At 39.0% G+C, this 26274-nt stretch overlaps 1 protein-coding gene across 5 annotated transcripts in view; it reads right to left on the reverse strand.

Annotated features, from left to right (window-relative positions):
* The window catches only part of LOC134527486 (cytoplasmic dynein 2 intermediate chain 1), a 266130-nt gene that overhangs the window by 112080 nt on the left and 127776 nt on the right, over nucleotides 1–26274 (reverse strand). For 4 of the 5 annotated variants that reach the window (XM_063360205.1, XM_063360203.1, XM_063360202.1 and 1 more), the window contains exons 9-10: nucleotides 9587–9790; nucleotides 502–778 (exon numbers count right to left, since the gene is read on the reverse strand). In XM_063360205.1, coding sequence (XP_063216275.1) covers nucleotides 502–778; nucleotides 9587–9790 — 481 coding nt within the window. The remainder of the gene's footprint in view (nucleotides 1–501; nucleotides 779–9586; nucleotides 9791–26274) is intronic. The other variant, XM_063360204.1, reaches the window with a different exon arrangement.

Below are 26274 nucleotides of genomic sequence, written 5' to 3' on the forward strand. Positions count from 1 at the left end.
GAAACATACTTTCGCCTTAAACCTTTCCCAGCTAGCTACTGATTCTTCATTCTCGCCCTGACCTTTAATCAGCAACTTTTCACACAAGGATATCACATGCTGTCCCTGACCACCATTTTATTTCCCTTTACCTGGGTCACCAATTACTCAGTCATGACTACAGATTGTGTAGGAAAGATATATATTTAAAATCTTTGATTCAGTTAATACAGAATGCTCTTAAAAGGTGTACTAAAGCTTGGAAATTGCATTGGTCTGATTCAGAATCGTCAGAAAATATTGAAAGGGATAAATCGAGAAAATTTAGCTGTAAATTATAGTTGGTTACACCAACTGCCAAAAACAACACACTTGTCCTGCAGGCTCACTACCAACCTCGGAACACCTTCCAGCTCCCAGCCATTTTTGTGGTGGTGTTTCCGGCAGCAACAAACAGGTCCATAAACTGTCAAACCAAGACGTGCCCTGTAAACACACGGTGCACAAGTGGCGCAAGCCTACCTGTGGTGTATGTGGGGGACCTGATGGTCCACTCCGACGACTCGACCCGCACGACCTTGTGGTGCGAGGGCTGCTCCCGGAGGTCCCAGACGCAAACCGAGCCGTCTGCCAGTCCCCCGAACACAAGGCTGGCCTTGGTGGCATCGAAGCAGGCAGTGCACACCCGCTGGCTGGCGACCAGCATCTTCTGGGGACACAATGGCTCCAGCACGCTCCACACGCAGACCATGCTCCGCCCCAGGGTGGCCTCCGTGTCCGCAGCATTTCGGCCATCGTCCTGCAACACCCAGGAACACATTCACATTACCGGACGTACCACAGCTCAATCACGTGTGTTTTGTAGCACTATGCACATGTCATATTTACCCAAGTATAATCAGTCTCTGAAAATAATGCAACCTCAAACTTTTTGTTTATGAGTTTATGAAAACTACTTTATGGGGTACAAATCACAATCAAAACACACAGAAACTATAAAATATTTTAAAAAAGTAAATTTACACCATATTTACAAAACATTTGTCTGGTGCCATTTCCTGAAAGTAGAGTGATTTACATGGCCTTTTTTGTAACAGCAAGCGTGATTAGAAGGGAAAAAAAGAGGTGTGTGGCTGTGGTGGTCGTCTGAGAGAGTGAAAGAGGAGGGGGAAGGGTGTGCCTTGACTACCAGCCGGTGAAATGACTCCCTCCTCCTCCCCCCCCCCACCACTTCATGGCATTTCACAGTATTATCCTGTCCCATCTTTCATGCCTGCTGATGTCCCCCTTCTCTCCACAAGGTTCAGAAAGCCACAAACAAGAGCGGACTAAAGTGGCATAAGAGATGCAGTTCGCAGGAACATGGAGTAGTTTTTCAACTACACGGAGGTTAAGAAGGCAGTAATTAACAGCAGTCTTAAGTGACTTAAGTGATGCAGTTACGAGGCCAAGCGTGTGGTTTTTCAACGAAGCTGTTCCCATTTTTGTAAATTCACATCTTTCATCTGCAAAATACAAGAATGTGATTATAATGCGACCCCCAATTTTAGTTTCAGTAGTTTTGGTAAAAACCATCACATTATTTTCAGGTAAATATGGTACCTCAAACACTCACAAACTACATAAATACAGTATGTGATATACATAGATGCAACCTTACTTAAGACTGACTGATTTACCCACACATTCTCTCTAACCTACTTACAGATGAGCTAGTAACTTGAAATTTGCAAACTTATAGCTCTCAGCCTGTAACCAAATGAAAAATCCCATAAAGTTGAAATCTTACAATTTCTAAAACCTAAAAACTTCATCTTCAACTTCAAAGTTGGTAAACACCTTTATTTTAAAGTCCATTGTGGCTAAACATTAAGACCTATCACCACCTGGATTGCAATGGTGTTTCGGACTTGGCGAGTCATACAATAAATTTTAGTGTACAATGTTTTGTTGTACATAAGTTATGAGACTGACGGAATTTTTGCTTTGATAGGTTTTAATGTTTAGCCCAACCTGATTTCAAAGTAAAGGTCTGCATTGACTTTTAAGTTGCATCTGCCATTTTCTTGGGAAGGAAAAGGGAAAGGAAGGGTTGAATTAAAAATATATATAAACATATTTTTTTTAATTTTTCCATCAGTTACCAATTGAAAGCTACGAGCTGGCGAAATTAAAACTTTCCAGCTCAACTGGAAGTCAATCAAAATTTGTATATGTGAGCAAGTTAGTGAGTCGCACGTGGAGCTGTACATACTATTAGATTCTAAATGAAATTCTGTTTCAACATTTCAAGATTCTGCTCTCTGCTCAAGTCCCTTACTCCAATCTTGTCAAATACTCCCACTGCACAGCTATCTTTTCTCGTGTTCATTGTGAGCAGACTTAGAGAAACATTCAATAATATGTTATTATATGTTGCTCACTAAGTTATGTTACTGCAGAGAATGGTAAATGGAAGCACTAATATTACAGTAATTCAATATTGTGGATTGGTTATAATTATGACACATTAGTGATTACAGCAAATCAGTACTAATTTTTAATTAAACAATCATTGCTATGTTACAAAAACTTTCTATATTCTCTCGTGGTGAAATGATTCACAACATCCAGTTGTCTATGGTTTATATTATGCACTCTGTAAACAAACAAAATATTTGAAACACTAAAGACATAGCTGCCATACTCTAGAAATTTCACACTACAATCTTGGCTCTATGATAATATGAATACTTAGACTTACTTTATATATATATATATATATACACACACACATACATACATACATACATACACACACACACATATACATAGAGTCATTCGATATCAAATCAACCAATGAAAAATTAATTTAGAAACTTCATGTTTCAGATTTATATGATTTTTTGTATATTGGTAATATCAACTAAATACATTATAAGTCTATTTTTTTCTAAAAAAAATTTCTAGTAGTTTTTTTTGTATAAATTTTTTAAAATTGCAAAAATAGCCAATTTTAGCAATGTTTTGGATCACTCAAATACTTGTAGGTTTCCAATTAATGGTGCTAGAAGGCTGTTTGACAGCTCATTTTAAAGGTCATTGAATGGGCTTCAATTTGATATGAAACATGACCAAATTCGGAAAAAAAAATTATTTTTATTTGTTTTCAAAATTTTCAATATTGAATTTCTAAAAAACACCATTTTAGATTTTTTTTTTAAAAAAAAGTATGTTATTCCTACATATATTGATTAGATTTGTGCCAAATTTCAAGGTGGAGAATCAATGGGATCATGAGTACATAAAAATGAGAAGTTTAGTAGATGCTTAAGGGGGCATGGTAGATAAATAAATGCTTTAAGCGTCAGTTGGACGTTATTGGTTTTTGGAAGACAACATTGAAAAACTGCAAAACAACAATCCCATATAATGTTATTTGCCAACTTTATTAGCAGACGTCCTAAAAAGACAATTCTCGAGCGTTGTTTCTTCCGCAGCAATTAAATGTTCAAAATTACCAAGGCAGAAGTTTTGGCTTCAAGTAACCTTCAGTTTTTAATTAATGCATTTAGCTCTGGTTTAGATACCATGCCACCTTAAGAAATAGTTGCAGCAAGGAAGAGTAGCATAATTTTACATCAAATTTTGACTTAGTAAAGTATTCAAATTTTATTGTTATAGACTAAACACTTTTTACAAATTATAAAACACGGATAACAAATCTTACCTTACATTCATCCAATGTTCTTTGATTAAACATTTGATCAATATGATAATACAAAGAACGTGATCTTGCTGAACAGATGTAGCCTAAGTTCAAAGCACATGATCTTGCTGAAAGGATGTAGCTTAAGTTATAACTTACAAAACATATAATTGCTCATGAAAAAAATCTGTTTAGTATATATTTAATTATTTACAGTTTTCACTTAGGTTGTGGCATACTTCGTTCAATTAGGTGTGATGTCTCTACAATCTCTTCTTTAGTGAGTGTAAAAGTTCTCCCAGTTGCTGTACAAGGTTAAACCTTTTTAAGAAGATTGTAATACCCCAAGTGTCTTAAAGAATAATTAAGTAATTAGATAAAAAGATTTGGAAACTCTGAATACTGGGGCCCTCAATTGATAGCGATAAAAGTCAACAACAGAGGCGACACTAGGAGTAAACAAAGAAAATTTAGAGACTCCCTACAAACACTTGGGAGAAAAAGGATCGTTATTATATATTAAATAAATAAAAACAACTGTTACGTCTATAGACTTCCTTATTTTATTAATCATTGTTCTTTCTTTTTTATAGATTAAATTTTCCTTAGTAACATCTGTTTTTCATTGATAAGTGATCTTACTTAAATTCCTCACAATTACTCTTATTATATTAATTGAACTTATTTACTATCGGGCCGGCCCTGAATGCTTAACAAAAATTACAATATTTAAAAACAGGAATGAAATCAACATTGGTAACTTTAAAGGTTGTACATATAGTCCTTGCAAAACATAATATAAATTTCTTCTTCTCGACTTGCTTTTACTGTCCGCTGTCTTAACTGGGTTACACTATTTTTTTTGAGTTCGTGAATAGAATAATAGAATTATGCGGGTATCACCCGGGGCTGTAGGTAGACGGTGATCGAGGTAGTTGGCCTAAAGGTGGTGGGTTCTGCTCAGGAACCGACTCCAGAGGTTCTGGCAGAGGATTTTGGCTGCCCCAAACTTGGAACCCTGTCTGAAACAGAGGTCCAAATTCCAAAGAATTAGACCTGTTTCCAGACAGTATACTTAAATGGCGCAAAAGGGCAATAGAGGGAAATAAAGGGGGGGATGACGTCAAGACTTACCAAAACAGGGTGTTGGTCCTGGCGCTCAGGAGAGGGCGTCTCGTCTCCGAAAACCCGAACCACGATTCGCGGTAGACACGGAAGTCATCATGAGTTAAAAAATATATATATATATAATTTAAAAAACTAAGGTTCTCTACTTTCAACTAAACTACTGACTGGTTAATATTAATTTTGGATAGGGACTTCATCCCTCTAGTCTGAGCAGACTACATAATATACGATGCGATGTCGATGATTCGCCGAAGATCGCAGTTATTAACGGTACCAGTCAGTCAGGAGGCGCGCACCGAAGTAAGTTCAGAGCGGGATATCACCAGAATATCATAAGCGCGGGGTCTCTAGAGAATGGAAGCGGGGGGGGGGGGAGGGGGGGGGGGTAGGCTCTGAGCCGAAAATTACCGAATCCACCCGAAGGTGTCCGGCATAAAAAAATTAGATCTTACTGGAGTGACTGCGGACTGAGGCGGTATCTTTTGGTGGCGAGAAGAAGTACTAATAAATCGACTAGTGACCGACGAGAGTGTCAAGCTAGGGGGTAATGGAGTAACCAGTGGTGCCACCTAGCGGCCTGAGACATAAAGGGGAGAGAGGTTGTCGTTACCTCCGCGCGAGCGCGGTAGTGTCGACGCTGCCGGCGCCCACAAGTGACGTTAGTGAACTCAGCCGTCGCTAGATGTCGTTAAAGTCCAGAATCGTAACTGCGGCTGTCAAGCCTGAGATGGCCTTGACTTCGGTTAACGTACCCGTGCGGTCGTCGCTCCTAGCTTCACTTCTGAGAAGAAAGGGTGGGTGAGCTGAAGGGGGATGGCTTCAAAAAACGCATGGTCTGTGGGACGCAAGGCCCACGGGATCCTCCTGTCGTGTCTTGCTGCTAGTGAACCTTATACCGATTCGTGACAGAGTTAGCAGGGCTCAGCACTGCTTCACAAGCTGCTCTAGGCAAAAGTGGTCATGCGAAGAAATAAAGTTACCGGTCCTCGACGTGCCTGGAGGCGGGAGAAATATTAGCCAGAATGCTAGCCTAGCATGAGGCTGGGAAAGAAAATCAGCTCGCCTCTGAGAACAGAGGCTGAGGGCCTGGCCGTAAAGAAAATGAGATGAGAAAAAAAAATATTTCCAAAAATATTTAAGCTTACAAAATTTTAAATAACGTGCCTAAATCCCTAATACACGGCACAAGATCTTCAGTTCTAATGTCTAGTATATCGGCTCTTGGTGCTGGATAAAAAAAAGAAGCAGCAGGTCCTTTGGGATTTAAAAAACTGACTTTAACTTCATTATTCTCATTAATTTTTGCCAATATAAATGAAAGTCACCAAAAGTTATCGTATTTCACAGTAACATGTTTTGTCAGTTATAACTTAGGCTACATCCTTTCAGCAAGATCATGTGCTTTGAACTTAGGCTACATCTGTTCAGCAAGATCACGTTCTTTGTATTATCATATTGATCAAATGTTTAATCAAAGAACGCTGGATGAATGTAAGGTAAGATTTGTTATCCATGTTTTATAATTTGTACAAAAATTTTAGTCTATAACAATAAAATTTGAATACTTTAATAAGTCAAAATTTGATGTAAAATTATGCTACTCTTCCTTGCTGCAACTATTTCTTAAGGCGGCATGGTATCTAAACCAGAGCTAAATGCATTAATTAAAAATTGAAGGTTACTTGAAGCCAAAACTTCTGCCTTGGTAATTTCGAACATTTAATTGCTGTGGAAGAAACAACGCTCAAGAATTGTCTTTTTAGGACGTCTGCTAATAAAGTTGGCAAATAACATTATGTAGGATTGTTATTTTGCAGTTTTTCAATGTTGTCTTCCAAAAACCAATAACGTCCAACTGACGCTTAAAGCATTTATTTATCTACCATGCCCCCTTAAGTATCTACTAAACTTCTCATTTACATTTACTCATGATCCCTTTGATTCTCCACCTTGAAATTTGGCACAAATCTAATCAATATATGTAGGAATAACATACTTTTTTTTTAAAAAAAAATCTAAAATGGTGTTTTTTAGAAATTCAATATTAAAAATTTTGAAAACAAATAAAAATAATTTTTTTTTCCGAATTTGGTCATGTGTCATATCAAATTGAAGCCCATTCAATGACCTTTAAAATGAGCTGTCAAACAGCCTTCTAGCACCATTAGTTGGAAACCTACAAGTATTTGAGTGATCCAAAACATAGTTAAAATTGGCTATTTTTGCAATATTCAAAAATTTATACAACAAAAACTACTCGAATTTTTTTTTAGAAAAAATAGATTTATAATGTATTTAGTTGATATTACCAATATACAAAAAAACATTAAATTTAAGGTATAGAGGTTAAGGCCTCTGGTTGATTTCATATGGAATGACCATATATATATATATATATATATATATATATATATATATATATATATATATATAATATCATTAGGTTTATGAGTTGAGTTAAATTTGAATCAAATAAGGAAACATACTTCAGAAATTGTAAACAGTTAGAGACAGGTTATAAAAAATTTATGAATCTTGAGAAATAATTTTATTTTGCAATTACAAATAATATAGTGTTTTATTGCATAACAATAGCACATTTTATGCTTAAATCAAGTTTGAAAAGTAGGGGTTAAATTTTTTTTCCCATTATAACTACCACACCGCCTGACAGCAACTTGAAAACTTATTGCTGTCGCACAGTGCTTCGTTCTGTGATCTTTGGCAAGGTTATGTTTTCTACAGACACAAAGCACTCAAATTTGAAGCCCTTAAATAACATTGCATAAGTTATGCTATGAATCAATGTAATAATGTTCCTAAAATTTTTTATAAAACACTTTGAAGACATTAAATATACAAACAAAAAATTCCCAAAGGCTTTGGTTGAGTTATGATCTATAATTTAAAAGTGTTATGAAAAAGTATATATTTTATGAATCTTTAACAAATAATCTTGTTCTATTTTGCTTTTAAATAACATAACAATGCCATAAATTTAAACAAACAAATGAAACATAACACTCGCCAATAGAGCAAAATTTCATAGATGCCAAAAAACCCAAACTGTAAGCTCAGATTAAGTTTACAGAATATGCTGTGCGAGCCATTACCCTCCCGACGTATAAAACACTAATAAAAAAAATTTATTAAGATTGATTATCAGATTTTTGACTTGGTTAGTTTTCTTAATAACATCTTGTTACGAGTAATGTGGGGAGAAAACTGTGTTTGGAAGGATAGCCTAATTAATTTTTTACAGTTTTATTAATTGCTAATATCTACACCTTAAATTAAATAAGGAACCACTCTCAGTCCAATCTGTCCATAAATCAGCCTCAACCCAATCAATTACACATTAGCCTGCACACTGGAGCTCGGCTCAACAGAGGATCGCTCCTCTGCCAGTCTCTGTTCGTTCTATGCAGTCCACAACAAATATCTCACAGCACTCACCTGCGCTGCACTACAATACTGCCCCAAACTGTCACTACTGTCGCTACTGTCGCCCTGACTTGCTACTGAAGAGGCTCTCAAGACACTCCCTAGTAGGTCACCCTCACTGGTATCACTACCAAAGAGACTCTTCCCCGGTAGCCACCAAACAGTTGCACCGATGCCACCACGCGGGTATCGCCGGTGTCACTCCCGATAGGTAGAGATCTCTCCACTCCACTCCACTCTCCTACTCTCTCTACTTCGTGCTTGGAGGGAGGGCTCTTTTATACCTGCAGAGGCCAGGCGTAGAAGCGCCCAGAAGCTGCATGTAAGAAACCCTGGTCAGGTGTGGAAACACCCAGACGCCACGTTTGACGTCACAAGTGTCCCTGACCCGATGGCGCAGACCTTACCCATGCTTCGAGGGGATGACCTCAGAATTCTCCAGACCTCTCAGCTTCCAGGCCATCTTTCTCCCTCCAGACTGGCCATGCTCCATGACTGACGTGGTGCGTGCGTAGAGGGAAAAGGCTGTGATTGACAGGCTGCTAATGGCTAGGCGACACACACACCTTTCTCTCTGGGGGGTGGGAAGGGTCCGTGACCTACCGAACACCGCGGCAGTCTGCGGCAGTCTGCGGCCAGCGTAACAATATAAATAACAGCTGTTTACTGTTTTTTGAGGTTTCGTGTGTTAGCCACGTGTTTGTATGATCATATTTTACATTTGTTCATGTTCTTTATAATTTCTTATAATGTGCTTGATTTAACCTGATAAAGGCGATAAAGCCAATAACAGTAGTTTCTACCAATATTTTGCTTTTTGGTTAAGTTTTCTTGTTTTTTCATGTATTTTTTAAGTATACTTGGGTTTTTTTCTAATGGAAGCTGTATAATCAAATATTTCTAAAAGTTAAATCAGTATAATAAAAATAGTAATTGTGTTAATTACAGAAATTTACATGGAAGTTATTTGTGTATTGGAAAGAAAGAGCAAATGAGAAGAACCAAGTTATATGTATCTGAAGTTTTTATTTACTAGGAATTGATGCTAGGATTGGCTGATTAAAATAAAAAAGCATTTAAAACATGTGTGGTTGGTTGTTGGGAAGGTCCCATGGGCAAGTCCTCGGTGAAGGAGGAGTCAGCCAGTTGTATTGGGTGATGGTTCACAATTTAAAATGGAATAATGTGTGTGAAGAAGCAAATTTCAAGGCTGTAGTCTGTGTTTGGCCAGTCCAGCATTGTGTTTTCAGAGTATTAACAACTGAATAAGTATTCAAGGAGAGCAATTAAATACCCCGAGGAAAAGAGTGATTCAAGAAAAAAATTATGTGTGTGGACGTACAATACCTGGCTTTGGCAGTTGTGCACGGTGAGAAGCAGGTTGGGCACAGCGCGGTGGAAGCACAAGCAGGTGACTGAACGGTTGGCTAGGAACGGGACAGACTCCACGTTGAGCGTAATGAAGCCCTCGCTGAAGGTAAGGTCACCAGGACTGGGCCTCAGCAGACTACCATCATGCATTTGGCTTTCCTCCAACAAGATCGAGACCACCTGCAACACATCACTGCATTTCACGAGATTCAAAATTATTTATTCCCACAGATTTATTATGTTGTGTGATTTACTATACAAACATAAGAGGGTCATTCTAAAATTAAAGAATATTTGTTCCTCTAGATATTTTTATTCAAGATAATGAAACACAACTCATTTTACAACACATATGATACCTTAGTAAAATATACATAGTAGCAATACATTTTAAACATTTTTCATAGCATATCACCAGCTTTTCTATGCCTTCTGCATGCTCAGTTACCTACCAACTGTTTTATGAAATTTCAGGAAAGAACAAAGTGAGTCCATCTATGGAAATGTCTATCCTGTTGAATTTACCCCTCAATCCTTGATTTGAGTTCATCAGTCACAACTGAAGGTCAGCCCAAGTGTTCTTAATCATGAATATTCATTCGCCTGCTATGTAAATTTTGATAGGATGGAATTTTTTCGCATTCAAAAAGTGTATTACACAACAAACCTCTCAATTAACAAGATCTTTAATTTTGTAACACATTTCAAAGTCACACTATAAATAGTAAACGACTATTGTGGCTCGCGTTAGCGTCAGAATGGCGCGAAGGATGGAAAGGTCCATAACGCTCCAGTGGAGAGTGGTGGGTGAACTGTGCTGCTCGTCAGATCAAAATGTTCTTTGCTTTAAGAATGACCCTTGTAAACTACAAGTTGTATCCAACGTCTCACCTTACTCTCTATCTCCATCATACTAGCTCACTCATGTCCTCCATTTTACACACTGTCCCCTTATTACCTACATAACATCTACCCTTCTTTACTCTATGAATACATATTTTTTCACACTTGACATCACAAGTTCAAGCTCTGAGGTTGCACAACACTTCTGCCACTTCTTGTCTGATACCTGTCTTCACAGCTTGTCTTCTCTTCTTTGCTCATCAAGAAATCCTCTAAAGAGTAGCTCGATTGGAGGCTCCCAAGCTTGACTTGCAAGTCCTGCTTGCTGCAGCAACCAAGTGTTTGTCATGAGTTCCAGTACAGGTGAGTCTAGAATATCTGCTGTTTTCTCTGCACTCACTTTTATCAGTTGCAAACTATTCTGCCGAAATATGCACATGCCAGTTGTCAGCTGGTAGCATCTGGGATAGTCGGTCAACTTTTTAACATTACCAAATATTTTCAGGTCTGGCACCCAACCCGAGTATCCGGCTCCAAAGGTTCCGGCTCCATGTTGTCTGTTGTAGTTGAGTTTACTGCACTCCTCAAGGAGGCCATTACATTTCTGAATTATCTGAAAAACTTGCCTGTTCCACTGTGGCTTCAATGTACTGAAATTAATGGGCAGCGTAGTCTGCAGCTTTCTGCCAAACAAAAATTCAGCTGGTGGTAACCCTGCTTCCAGAGGCATAACTCGGTGAGCCAGCAAACTTGGTTTGGGTCTATTGATTTAATCAGGATCTCTTAGCCACTGCCTGCTATTACAAATTTATAAAAGTATTAAAAAAATAACATACACTTTTGTAGTGAAGCTTGGAACAGCCCGTGACACTGTCTAAGATGGCAATCGTCGGCAAATGTCATCGCTATACAACCTCTATCCTCACCCTGTTATTTAATACCTCACTCACCTCCTCACCTTAATCCTAGTTCCCCTCCCCTAAACCCCTTCCAAATCCAGGATCCTGAATCCTGCACCTAACCCGGAACATACTATTTAAATTACTTACATTATTCATGTTCAGTTTCTTACCTACTGTTTGATTTTATTTGAAGACATATTTTTTTTTTATACTATATAACTGTATTTTCTTATTGTTCTCAAACTTAAAAGTGCAATTTTATATTTCATAATGATAATATATAGCCTAGTTTTAAGGTTAGCAAAAACCTTACTAACAGGAAAAATTTCACCATGTTAATTGAATATTTTTTTATGAAATTATTTTATTTAATTTTTTAATTTGTCACATGCCCACAAACAGCAGAGGGCTTAAGCGGTGAGCACGACACATACAGACTAGGGCTACAATGGTTGCTGCAAGTATATGGTCACTCATCTAATTGGTACTAAAAGCAGGCTAGCACAACCAGAGTGGGATTCCCTGCAGGTAAGCATATCCGCAATTGGCCAACACAGACAGCTTCATACTTACAGCGACCAAAACGGAACAGAACAGATACATCAGATAGAACTAACACAATGAAACAATGATAAAACACAAAAATAAAAATAAACTAAAAATTATATAACATACATAGGATAAAATGATTACAAGAATAATAAACAATAAGACAAATACAAAGAATATAAAAATAATTAAAGCTTGCGGCAGAAAAAGACAGTCAACTCCAATTCCCACTGTTTGGCTGGGTTGGACAGTCGGAGCGGCCGCCATGTATTCCCTTCGTCGAGAGGCTGTCCACTCCTTCCCCAGCTTCACCACCCACAGACCACGGCCCCAATTGCTGCAAGTACCATTTATATTGGAAATCACATCATAGACTAATAAGATGACCCAAAAGTATAATAGACAACAGAGGACAACTAAAAATTCTAATGAAAACATACTTGATTAAAAAAATATAAACCAAGAAGTAATAACATAAATAATAAAATTAATCTCTAGTTTATTAAAGTTTGTAATAAGTATAAATATAAGGCCACTGTTATTATGGTCAGCACACTGTGCTGAAAATAGTTATTTTCTAGGCACTGCTTAACGTCTTTATTTATTCCTACCTTAAAACTCACATTTTAATAATATTACTTTGATTTTGAATCCAATAAGGCCCTTAAAATTTAAACTTTAGTCAGCCGGTATGACCACAGTGGCCAGACACACCGCACCATCCCATGCTGTGTTAGCAGTATGTCAGATTTGGGCTGCGCTTTCTGACACGGCACCATGCGCTCCATCGACCCGGCCCATGCCGACACCTGTGGCATTACCTGGGTATGCCATCTGTAGGACATGCCTCTCCTTCTTATAATCTTTGAATTTTCTACTTGGGAGCCACCTTCCAAGGCATCTTCCAGTAGGACCTAGCTCTTTCATTTCTCTTCAGGACAGATCATGGACGGTTCTAGATCCTCGCCTATGTTTAACTTGGTGCTCGGACTACAATCTTACGGTGATTGTGTCAATTAAGTGGGCCCCTTAGTACCTCTGTTTTCCCACTTCGGAGCGCCACTTCCTGGGGTGGACTGTCTTCTCTTTGGTCATTTTCCCCCACCCCCTTTGGCCTCTTTCGCACCAAGTAATAACCCCTGCCAGTGGCATCTGCTGGTATCCTTCCGCCAGGTTTTCGGGCCAGGGTTAGCTACATGCTCTCTTGAGGCAGCCTTCACGCCTGCTCGAGTGGTGATTCCGCACATCGTGCACCAGCCCATGGCCAGTGCCATTGTGAAATCTAAGTGCCTGATTATTTAAGGGGATGTAATCCCCTTCTCTCCTTCTTTTAACTTTTAACTTTGATTCTTCACCACAATTGGGAAGCATAGTATTTTCTTTATTTTTTTTGGTTGATGGCATAACTTACATGCCTTTTTGTGAGGCAGCAAGTGCTCGGATGACGTGGTTTCTGAATTTCTCCCTTGTAGCAGTAAGTGGAACCCATCGACCTGTTTTTACCCCTCTTTTACTTAATCTTATTCGTTAGTTGATTTTGCCCTTATATCTTTCTTCTTTTATCACTTGGTTACCCTCTGTTTCACAGTGTGGTTTAAGCCCACGCCTCAAGGCTACAGGTCCAGAATTTCATATCTTTCCGGACACCCTATCCAATGCGTCATCCCTTCGGATGAAATCACTTCCGTTCCCCAGCGCAGATAGCCTTGTGGGGGCACTAGCCTCCCCACTAGCTGGGCATGCAGGGAGATAAATCTAAAAAAATGGAATGTTGCTTAGTTATTTCTAAAAAAATTATCTACGTTTCAAATCATTGCATCACCCCAAAGCATAATTTCCAGACATTAAAGCTTGAAAAAGAAGAGTAATTAGAATAAAAAAGAAAGCTCGAATTCCCCAGTAGGCCGCTTGCTCTCAGCAGCAGGCACACTATCCTTACCACTGGATGGTCGCCGGTTGGTACTTTAAGGCGTCCCATGCACCTTAAGACTTGGTACAACATGAACACATGGTCACTCACGGCTGAGGTCAAAATGATATTTTATTCACACAAAACGCTAAACGCAGTTCTCTCTCTCTTAAAATATTGAATAAAAATGCCAACTGCATTAGAATCGGCTTACAGCAAACCAGGACACCCCGTACTGGTCTAGAAGTTAATGTTTTTCGTGGAGTTTGAATTGTCCAGTTGCAAACTTAAATAATTAATTAAAACAGTCAGCTGCCCGAAGCAGCCCTCGAGAACACAATAAAGAGGATTAAGCAACATTAAAACAAAGGATGTATGTATTTTATCAGATATTACCAAAATGGTGAAATCCCTGAGGTGCGGCGTTACGTCTGACTGGGCTGTGGTCCGGATGTCATGGCGACCGGAAGCCTCGGCATTACCATTAATGTGAACAGCGTTGCAGAGTGTTTGAAATACACGTTTTTACAGAAACCTACGGAAAATTTTCTAAATCTGTTTCCGTACTAAAAGAACACACTGTCCCGTATTCCCCTTCCTTGGTCGGTCACAGGGTTATGGTGGTGGCCAATTGTACAAGCCCCACGATAATGGGTGCCACTGTCGCGACTCTCGGGTACTGTCGCGGGGTTTTACGGTGTAGATATTGTGAAAGTCTACACTGCCAATAATTATTATCATAAAATATGAATATTCTCAGGGTTTTGTCGCCTATTCTCTCCGCAGTAGATCTCAGGAATGCTGCTGCTGGAGTGACTATCCAGACTGCTAATCCAGCTAGCACGTCACTGCATTGTATTACTGTCAAGAGAGTAATTGTTAAAAAGAAATTTGGTAGTGTTGTGTGACGAGTGACAATTTGCATTACCTATGACCAGATCTGTTTAAGACGTAATTGACATTTACCATAAATAAAATAGGAATAGCTGGAAAACATGCGATTTTAATGTGTTCTTAGATATTAACGTGAAGTTACTGTCAACATGCAATTCAGCGAGAGGAACAACCAAAATCATTTACAGTGTATGGTAACAATTTTGTCAGACCTATGTATCAGTAAGTAAATGTGAATGAGGTCACAGGAACACATCTACCCCATGACGGGTCTAGCTAGATGCCGTCGGAGGCTTGAGGCTCTCTTCCTAGGACCTACAGGTGGTCTACCGCGACGCTGGAACACTGGACGCTGGAAGCTGAAATTGGCGAGCTACCGAAGATCTGACATCGCCGGATGTCTGGCAGAAGAATCGGCTTCCCTCTCATCCTAAAAAGTCTATTTTAATTTGGATCTGTCTCACCAAACGGCGTGGCCGATTGTAGCTGGCGCTGACATCAGTCGTCCGGAACCACTACGGGAACGAACGGGACTGACGCGGAAGAGGGCACTAGATGTCGCCGATACTCCCTATGAGACTTATTCAGTCTAGAACTATTCTCGCAAATCATAGTATGGAGAATTCTGTATAGCACACGACCGCGGATGATGCGAGTCTTCAATTACTCGGGCGGCAACCAAGGCTTTGGTTAGCCCCAGCCCGAGAAATATCTTCCTGCTGCAAGATGGCGATGGCGTCTCTCCCTTCTTCCTTCTCGCTATTTATTTTCCGTCCCTAGCAACCAAGGAGCTATAGGGCAATCAGCAAACCAAATTAACTGCATAGTGAAATAAAACTTGTAGCATTGCAGAACCCTGCCCTCCGAATTAAATAATTTTCTTTTAAACTTCTTTTCTGTATAGGTAAATATAAATGAGTCAATGTTTTTAGAGTGGTGTGTATGTTATGAGACAGTATAATCAGATGCTATGGCTATTAATATATGTTATTTTCACTTGCTATGTGTTTTAAGAAGGTATTTTGTATTTTAACAGACGTTTTTAATCATTACTATTTTTTTATGAAATTATTCACAAATGAGCCGTTGTACTAGATTTTTACCTGTTTAGGCCTACTTTTTCAGGATATTTCTAAATGATTTTAATGTTGTAAAGTAATTTGTATTATGATTGCTGTTCTTAAATTTTATTAACGTATTGTAATATAATTATAAATCACGGGACTGTGTCTGGGCTGGTGTGATGGTTAGAAAGAGAGGCATGAGAGGTAAGTGTAAGTGAGAAAGGAACAGTGCTTACCCGCCAACCGAGATAAAGACGGTAATTTCCCCCCTGCATGGGAACTGAGTGATAACTGCTCTCTCACGGTGTGGGAGAGAGAACGAGAATGGAAGTCCCCGATTTCGATGTGAAATTGAAAAGAGATAGATCAGGGGAAGCCCCGAGTTCTGTATGTAAAAGATTTTTTCATGTATTGTAACTTGTTCTGTGATTGGCTTGTATCTGTAAGCGTGAATGAAGAGTGCGTGTGATTGGTCGGTGAGGTCATGTGACGTTTACTCCCTGCGTGGAGGAGACAGTGGCAGGATTTCACCAGTCGTCTGTCGATCGCTGCCAGGCGAGGCCGCGTTTCGACGGCTCGCTGTTTTTTGCTAGGTTTGGCCGTGTTCTAGGCCGCACATATTTCGGATAGTTTCCTTATTGAAGGACTTAATCGACGTTATTATTTTAATATTTAAATCTCATCAAGTGAACTGCGGGCAATTTTCGACGGGTAGATGTATGTGTGAAACGAGTGAATGAAACATTGGATTCGTTTTGTGCATTATAATTTCAAAGAATAAAACAACTAAAATCGATGCGTTAAGTCTTTTAATTTTCTTTGTAACGAACCGTTACAAACTTGGATATTAGCGTGTAAGAGTGCTGAACTAAGGCAAATGAATAAAGTTTCCAAAGAATAGTGCTTAGAGGACCCTGAAGTTAAAAAGTGTGTTGTCTCTGGCAATTAGATGTGTTATATATGTTAAACTTTGGTTGTCCTATTTACAATAAAATAAATAAATACATTAGATCGGCTCATGAAATATACAATTAATGTTACAATAATAATCAAAATAATAATAATATGACTGTAAACAGTTGGACTGGTTATAACACACATCAGGCCATGACCTAAATAACTTTTCAAAATAAATCGCACATCGAAAACAATATTTTATTACCCCTCAATATAGCCAAAAACTAGGTTTTCATGCTGCCATATCTTACAAACTATTCACGGTATTTATGTGGCACTTTTATAAGGTCATGCGCTAGTCCTTTCTACACACTTTACACCAATAACATTATAGGGTCACCACATTAATTTCTGAGAGGCACGAGTATTACTGCGGCCTGTTTTGCACTTGTTGGTTGTCCGTCACATGGCGCACTCTCGGCCGTAGACCCACCCTCGCCGTGTTGGCGCGGGGTGGGGTGAAGATGGGTCAGGGTGGCGCGCCTGGTCCTCCCTTCCACCCCCGACACAGGGCGTGCAGTAAGCTATCAAACTTGTGGGGAGAATCACTGCACGTGGCCGGATTGTTTTTGTTCTGTCTTACATCGTAGTGTTCAGCTGTTTCCTTTGAATATTTTTTTTTCTCCAAAAGGAAAACTGTCAACGTCAAACAACAAAGAAAACAAAATTGAGGTTACCGTATTTACTCGTGTATAGCGCGCCCTCGTGTATAGCGCGCACCACGATTTTTGCAACAAATTCCAAAGAAAAAAAATTTTTTTTTCCCGTAAATAAATTGTACTAACATTTTGTGGTACCTGTTAAGTAATTACGTATGAAACAAATGATAATTTAAATTGATGTGTGGTGATGCGTCAGGAAAATACTTAAACTCTGCTGTGTAGACGGAAGATAATGAAGCGCTGTATCGTCACAACTGGTACGTGGGCGGGAGGAAGGGAGGCAGGCAGGAATGTGACACGGAGTAGATGACTCACCGGTAGCAGCTGCGACGAAGCGAAGGAAGTGGGAGGGGGACTGGTGTCAACATTCTCTCTCTCTCTCTCTCTCTCTCTCTCTTTTATTTTACTAGCTGTAGAGGGGGAGGTCTAAAAATAAACAAGAGACCTGCGAGCTTGCGCGCGCACGTGTGTGTGTGTGTGTGTGTGTGAAAGAGAGGCCTTGTTGCTTGTGCGTATGTGTGGGGGGCTGGCCAGAAACGTTACCCGTCAACCGGCAGTTAACGACTTCCACTCCTCCCCGCCTCATCTACTCACTTTTTTTTTTTTCTTCCGTGTATAGCGCGCATCCTTATTTTTTTCCTTTACTTGAGGGGAAAAAAGGGCGCGCTAATGCAACTCGCAAGAAACTAATCTAAAATAAAGATAAAGTTAGACATTTTGACGGCACGAGGTATCACTTTACATTATTACTACTATAATGTACATTAGTCGGTTACTGTTATATTTTAATACATTCAGTTTTAGTAAATAATATAAGCCTTTCCCAAGTTAACAATTTGGTGTTATACAGAAAGTTCAATAAGCCAGAATTTCAATTAATTATGTTTACCATGTAACATTTGATGGATATCCATGCTGTGTTAACTATGTAAGAATAGATACCAGTAATAAAATAGTGAATTTTTCTACCTCTACTATACATTATTTCAATAGAATTCACAATGCCGATACAACAATAGCGCGAAAGGTAAAAACAATATGAATGTGGCGCGAAACTAAACAATCACGTAGTTGTGACTGTAAAGGTTCACCACAGCGCAGCGTAAAGAAATAAACAACTGAAACCAATTTAAAGTACAATTTTTCGTAGCTGTTACATTCTATTTGCCAATTCGAAGGTCAATGATAATAGTTTTTTTGGAATAATAAATAAATGCAACGTATTCTTTTACTCGTAAATGTGGGAACTGCATGTATCTTGTACATTAGCATGTAAATATTGATTACATCAACTTGAATAAGACGTGTAAAGTTCAAATTTTAATGTCAGTTTTCTTCAATCTGAAAATATCTTTGATATTTTAAAGTTATATTTTGTATACAATTTTAATGCTTCAAGTTTAAAAATCCCTTTGGGCACAGCCTACAGGCATAAGTAGATTTCAAAGTAACTTTTTCTTTTGGAAATATTTTGGAAACAAGTTACCATTTTATGAACTTAATGTACATAACAAACTTTATGTTCTCCAATACTCCAAACTGATTGATGAACATTTTATCATGTTCTATGCAGCGAATACGTTTGAATGTTTTTAGCTCAATGCATTCAGCATCAAATAGCTTACAGTACAACGAATTTCAGATTATGCCCACTAAAATAGTTATGAACTTTTTTACCTTCAAACACAATTTTTCATCCCGTGCACAAATACATATGTGGTCGTATAAAAATTTGCTTTGGACCAAGGTTTAAGATAAAATTAAGATTGTTTAAAATATATTCGATCGAATATGGTAGTAAGGAAATTTTTATTTTTTTTTTTATTTTAACTCATGTTTTTACGGTAATAAGTAGCTTAGCTTCTGTGCTGTAGCCGCATCCATGGCAACTAATTCGACGTTTTGGTCGACATTGCAGTCGCCATCATCAGCAAATCTTTTTTGGAAACATGCGTAAAGGAAATTACTGTTAAGTTGGTAAAACCAAAAATGATCTAGAAGTTTGGAGAACATTCAGATTTAGTGTAATTTACTATATTAATTTTTAACTAGATATTTTTATAGCTTTAAATTTTAGTATGGCTTCTTTAATAATATGCAAAGGTTGGCATTAACTAATGAAGTTAGCAATCTGCTTAACGGAATAATTTTTAAGTTAACTTCAAAAAATGTTAAGGCTGATGCTAATTTCTGTTAAATAGAACTTACGTTATCTTTAGTTCGTTACATTAGTTGTTTGTTGACATGTCTTTTCGTTTGTTCGGCAAGTCGAATGGTAAACAATATATGTGAAGTGCGCATGGGAGCGTGATGCATACATAACTGTTATACTAGTCATAGCGTGGGTGTGAGCAGGAATGCTAGAGTTGTTATGGAGTGTACGTATTTAATGCCTTACAACACCGGCGTGGTGTGGCGCTGTTGATTACTTGCTCTGCTCAGTGCCAGTGAATACGACAATTATAACCTAACTTTTTATGTACTGCTAATAGTGACATTTTTTATAGTTTATCATTAGTGTTGGTTGGTGGTGTGAAATTGATCAAATTGACATCCACATTCAATATATTTACATCTTTGATACAACTACTAGGCTCACGTGTCTAGCCTTAATAATCTTAAACAATAAACGAAAAGGATGCATACATCCAAATATATAAAGTTTAAAGAAAAAGTAAAAGCAGATCAACTTGTGGGAAAAAGAAAACCAATCCCAAGCTTTCTTCATGTGCTGTGAATTCTTCTGATGTATATAACAGCAGAAGTGATTCGTTTTCAGCTCCACTTGTTAATAAAAGGAATGTCAACAAAGCATTGGTGAAGCTTTTGGCATCACAGCTACTGGCAGTGGTGTATTCTAAGCAAGTTTGGACCAATGCATTGTAAACTTTTTCATTGCCAACATGATTCCACTACATGCTGTCGAATCCAATATGTTTGAGAAGCTAATTAAAATTCTGAACCCCACTAAGAACTAATTTTCAGGACATTGGGGAGACATATAGATGATTCACATGCTCAGTAGGAGCAACATTTGATTAAGTAAGAATTTTTTATGGAAAAAACAAAAAAGGTTATTTTGCACATTACCTGATCTAGAGTAATATTTTAATATTTTCTTTTTAATATTGTTTAAGTACACTTAGCAAAATAGATTGTCTGGCTACGACAGCACACTGCTGGTCTGCTCATGGCAAAAGTTACTTGGGAATGACTGTTCATTGGATGGATGCTGTTACCAGAGTGAGAAAACATGAAGTGTTACCTTGCATACAATAAAAGGTGTTTTTTCATATGATGTACTTGCACAGACAATGATTAATATTCATTATGAATTCCATATTGAAAAAAAAGTTACTAGATATGTGAGTTGATAATAAATTGTTCATCAAGTCTAGTGTGTCTTGTAATATCTTGTACCTAAACTACAATATTTAATTTTCAGGACAACAATGGACAATGGTAGCAACTTTTTGAAGGTTTTTGTGCAATTTGACACAGAGGCTGATATATTGCTAGACATGCCATTCAACATCCTGTGATATGAACTCAGATACTGATGCTGCTCTTGCTGCCCTTTTAACTGAATCTGACCTTGAACAAGAGTTAGAGCTTATTTAATTAGAAAATGTGCTTGCTACATCTGATGCTAATAACATCAATGAAGATGACATTATTGAAAACCGTGATCTGCCACTTCACACCACTTCACATGAGATGTGCTGCTCACACATTCAACTTAATAGAAAGCATAGATGCTGATGCTGCTCCAAAAACACCTATTTTTAAAACTCCATACAGAGCTGCTATGGAAAAAGTTCACACCAATTGGAACTTACAGTCTCGTAGTACAGTGGAAAGTGACAATATCGAATCTGAATTGAGAAGGAAACTGGTGTTACCAAATACAAGATGGAACTCCAACTATGATATAATCCTCAACACAATTTTGGAAACAAAAAGACCTGCTCTTCATAGAGTTATGACTCAGATGAATTTACAAGCTTTCAATGGTCATTGGTTTTAATGAAGTATGTTAAGGTTAATATATATATAAAATATTTGATATATTTAATCTATAATATACTTAACATAAGTAACCTAACATTATACTTTTATTTTGCCAATTCAATCATTTACTTTACCTACTCGCAAGTACATAAACACAATTTTATTTATAATTTCCTTGGAGGTCATGCCACCAGTGGCTCAGGTGCTAAACGTAATTCAGGGTGAAGCTCAAGCATATCTTGGGACTCTACTACCAACTATTGCAACAACAGTGTTCAAACTGCAAGATCTTTGCCACCTGGTGCATTGCTGTACCCCTTTGGCAAATGCCCTATTATCTGGGATAAAAAAAAGATTTAAACGGTTTATGGAAGACAAAGAATGCCAGCTGTCTGCAGCCTTTAACCCAAGGTATCTACTAATGTGGCTGCAAAAGTATGATAGCAGCAAGTTCTCAAATGTCAAGAAGCTTATGGAAGCAAAAGATGAAGATGCTCTGAATAGAGATAGGGAGGCAAATAAAAAGGATAATGTTAGTATTAGCAAAAGCAGCAATAATTAAAAAGAAGGGGATGAATTTTTCAGCTTTATTACTTAGTCTGAAGATAGGTCTAGAGGCCACAAATATATAAAAAGCAATGCTCAGAATTTGTTGAGAACTTGGCTGGACTCAAAGTCAAAAGAATCTTTTATGGATGCTGCCTTTCTAGGTGAACCAGCATTAATAAATCTTTTTATTAAATAAAACACTGCTATTCCATCTGGCGGGAATGGACCTGACCCTGGGAGAAGGTGATTGTCCCTTGAGGTGTTGGCGCTGCTGCCGGCTCTAGTATCCGAGACATGATCCAACAGGTTCGCAGAATAGGTGCAAGGATGCGAATATAATATATAGCCTCTCCGCACTAAGTGGCAATCCTCTGCCTCCACGTGGGCACCGCTGTTGGGGGCAAATCGTGGTGACCATGTTGGGATGGGTAGCCTCAACGTCTGGTCATAGTATCGCCTTAACTGAAGAGGACAATGCCGGGCATAACCCTGCTGCAGTGCATCCTCAATTGCATGTATGGGACTAGAAATGGTGGATTGGCTGAAACTGCGGGCAACAGCAGATGCGATTGAAACCTTTCTGGGGGGTTCAACTGCCGAGCCCCGGCGTCTCGGCCCCAAAGGGCCCCATAGTGAATGGATCAGGCCTTTGGTAATGGAAGGACCATAAAAGGCGCCCCTGTGTTCGGATGCACCCGGGCTTAAAAAAGAGCTGTAAACTGCTCGACTAGGTGTGATACGTTCCCCTAGTCCAGTGGTCGGGGGACGTACCGAGGCAACCCCGAGGCCATCCAGCACACGCACCGTGGTTGTCATTTCTAGCCAGGGCTTCCTGCCATCGCCGCCGGGTGAGTTCAGGCACTTCCGAGCCTTAATCGGCTGTAAATCTGCCGGGCCGAGGTACGGCAGGTCGGAGGGTAATCCGAGGAGACGAGGACATCCTGTGGAGCAACTCTGAAGAGTGGCAGTCGGTTAGCAGCTAGCAAACAGTCTGCCGAATCAACGCCAAGTTGGTAGTAGTACGGGAAGAATCCATGAATGACTGAACAGTGTCCCGCTGAGGATTCCTACAAGGCCCTGGATTCTGATTGGGTAGGACTCATACTTGGTAGTGGTGCTCCGATCGCTTGGAGCAGGCTCCAAGGGTTCCCCAGCCTGATGTGTAGTCGACGTGGTGAGCGACGACACAGCTCCGGTACTAGCCTGGATAGCTAGAGGTTGGATAGGCCTCCACCGGACCACGGGTTCACTGGGTGTTTTGAGGGGTCCCAGTGTGATGTGGGAGATTGGGGAAGGCGCCAGCAGTGCTGATATAGTCTTAGGGCACAGGACACAGCCAACTGTCTGGTTAGCTGAGTGTGGTGGAGGGGCTGAGGAGGCAACTATGCTGGGTTGGTGCCCCAGCCCCTGGTCGTCTCCGAAGCTCTAATACCCTCCCAATCAACAATAGGGAGTGATCCCTAACAGTTCTGTATTATAAAAGCTCTGGAATGTTTTAAAAGAGAACTGGTACGATACTCCCACACTACCCTTCAAGGGCGCATATTGGGAGTGGAACGTTGAGAAATGCCGGCCGCAAGGTCGGAATATATCTGCTATTCCATCTAGTCCTTCAGTAGAATGTTTTTTTTTTTCTACAGATAAAGATATTTTACGACCTAATTGATCATCGCTGTCGGATGACAATTTTAATATACTAATGTTTATGAAGGGCTACATGCACCTAATGCAAAATTATGATCAATAATAAATAGCCTTTTATTCATACTACTTTATTGTTATCTATCTTAGAACTAAATAAATGTGTGTTTAATTTGTCAATCTAAATCACCAATAATAATTATTTTACCTAACTGTTTTTTATTTAATTTACCTATGTATCCAAGCCAAAAAATGTATAAGGTTGACATCGTTCGGGCCTGCAGCCTTTCTAGCCCGATATGCCACCACCCTCCTACCCCTCTTTCTTCCGTCCCGTCCATTCAAATATCCCGCAGTCGATGTGTGCGTGTGTGTGTGTGTGTGTGTGTATGTGTGAATGCCCGGCAAGAGGCAGAGTCGAGCCAGTGCTTCGTTCTATTCTAATTTATAATTGACTATTATTATTGTATTTATTTAATTATCTCTAGTGTGTATATTTAAGTTCAGGGCATGATACTGAAATTCATTTTTTTCCTATCGGCGGAAATGCTAAAGGGCCGCTACAGAGTCAGACTTGCCGAAGGCCATCCAGTAACTGTAATTTTATTTAATTATTTCTTGTATGAATAAATTATTACGTGGTTGCGGCTCATGAACCGCTAGGGTATAATGTTAAAGGGTTTTTTTTTTAATTTAATTGGTTTTATTAAATATGCCACGGGGCGAGTCGGCTCGGAATAACGGTACTATCCGTCTTGGCGCGCAACGCCATTTTCCTGCCACCCCGGCGGCCATCGTTCAGCCCAGTCGCTTTGTATCACCACCCGAGGTAAGATGCGCTCTGCACTCCGAAGACTTCAACTTCGTTATACTGACCCGGTAATTCTGTTGTGTTAATTTTTTTTTATCGTTTTCGTTATCCTCGGAGCCTACCTCGGGGGTTGGCTGTTTAATTAATTACGTGTAATACGTAATGAATTCAGAAAGCACCACGAACGTAACGACCAAACAACGTGGTGGCCGGACAGCCCGTAAACCGATCGTGCCGCAAGGCTTTTCAACAGTTTAAACCTATTTTGTAGTTCTTCATGTAACGCGCTCAAGCGGGATTGTACCGTGTAGACTACAATAAATTACAATGTTAGCGAACTTGTCTTTTTTCGGTTTGACCATGTGTGCACTCCAGGTTGGCGTGTGGGACGCCATAAGAGCCCACAACGTTATTTCATAGCGTGCCCGTCGCTGAGAGCGGGTCCAGGTCAATTATTCTGTAGGTAGTGTACGGGGGTTGAGTTATGTCCCCACACGGACGATGTCACGCCCAGAGTTAAGAGTCTCATCCGAGTCCGTGTACCTTAGACACGGTGGCGCCCTTCATATTTAACGTTTCTCTAACGCTCCGACAACCCCCAGTGACATTAAGGTTTGGATGGTTAACTTTTAATGGTAAACTTTAATATTATATTATATTATATTATATTATATTAAATTTTTGAAAATTAAACACTTCAACGATTATCGATGTTAACTTTTTAATTAACGTATTAACGAAGATAACTTTTGGATTAACTGTGCCCACCTATGGTAAAAGGTAGGTGTGCAAGAATTATTTTATTTTGTGTGTGTTGACAAGAAGGTGGTCACGTGTGCTTTCACACAAAGGTGGGGAAGTGTTGAAGTGAGAGTTAGCTATGGGCCGGCACAGGAGAGCACTTTTAACCGGGGTTGCACGAATGTGACGTATTTTGTGATAATGTTGCACGTATTGCATAATATCTGTGCAACTATGTTTCCAAATGACTACTGTATAATGTGTTTGGTGGTGTTCAAGTCCTACAAAGTCTGGATTTGTGCCCTATACTATTGGGTGCTGTTGGTCGTTGGGCTCACCCTGTGCTACTGTAGTGTGCTATGGTTTTAGCACACCTGGAGGAAGAAACCCACTACTAGCTACTGACTTACAGATGTTGGCCCGCTCTTTTTACATACACCCCTGGGAAAACAGTACTTTTTCACAGAAAAAATATTACTGCGACAGCGCCAAGCCCCTGGTGTGTTTGAGCATACAAGCAAACGTAGAACACGAAGGTTGATCTTAGATTTGTGAGTCTGTTAATAAGAATGTTAAACTCCTTTGGAGCTAAATCTTACGTGGATTTATCAAGAAATTGCCGTCACTTACCGGACCTTTTTACATATTTTTTGGTTGGTATTAAAAACTTTTAAGCACACGTAAAAATTTTTAGGACTGTGATAATAGAGCCTGGGCTTAATGTTTATTAAATGTTGTAAAAGGTAGCCAAAATTTTTAGGTGTTTAATATATTTGTTATTTTTACGAATTTTATAATATTTTATATGCTACATTTTTTATAAGTTTTTGATTATAGTTCTGTTATAAAGTGTATTTTGCAAAACAACAAGGCCATCTGTAAGAGATGTTTAATAGCCTTCATTATTTTTATAGTATTGTTAAAAACAAATTTGATACATACTATTTTTTTAAGCTACTGCCTATCCATACTCCTCTATTTAGCTGCTTAAATGTTTTCAATTTTCATTACTGTTTGGTATAATTTTACTAGCACCCTTTTAGATGCCATAGCTAGTTCTTTGATTACTGCATAACTTAAATTTTATGTTCATGTATGTGCTGCTGTTGTTTAACGTAGCTCTCGGCAGGA

The sequence above is a fragment of the Bacillus rossius genome, chromosome 1, assembly GCF_032445375.1.
Source record: "Bacillus rossius redtenbacheri isolate Brsri chromosome 1, Brsri_v3, whole genome shotgun sequence".
Lineage (NCBI taxonomy): Eukaryota > Metazoa > Arthropoda > Insecta > Phasmatodea > Bacillidae > Bacillus > Bacillus rossius.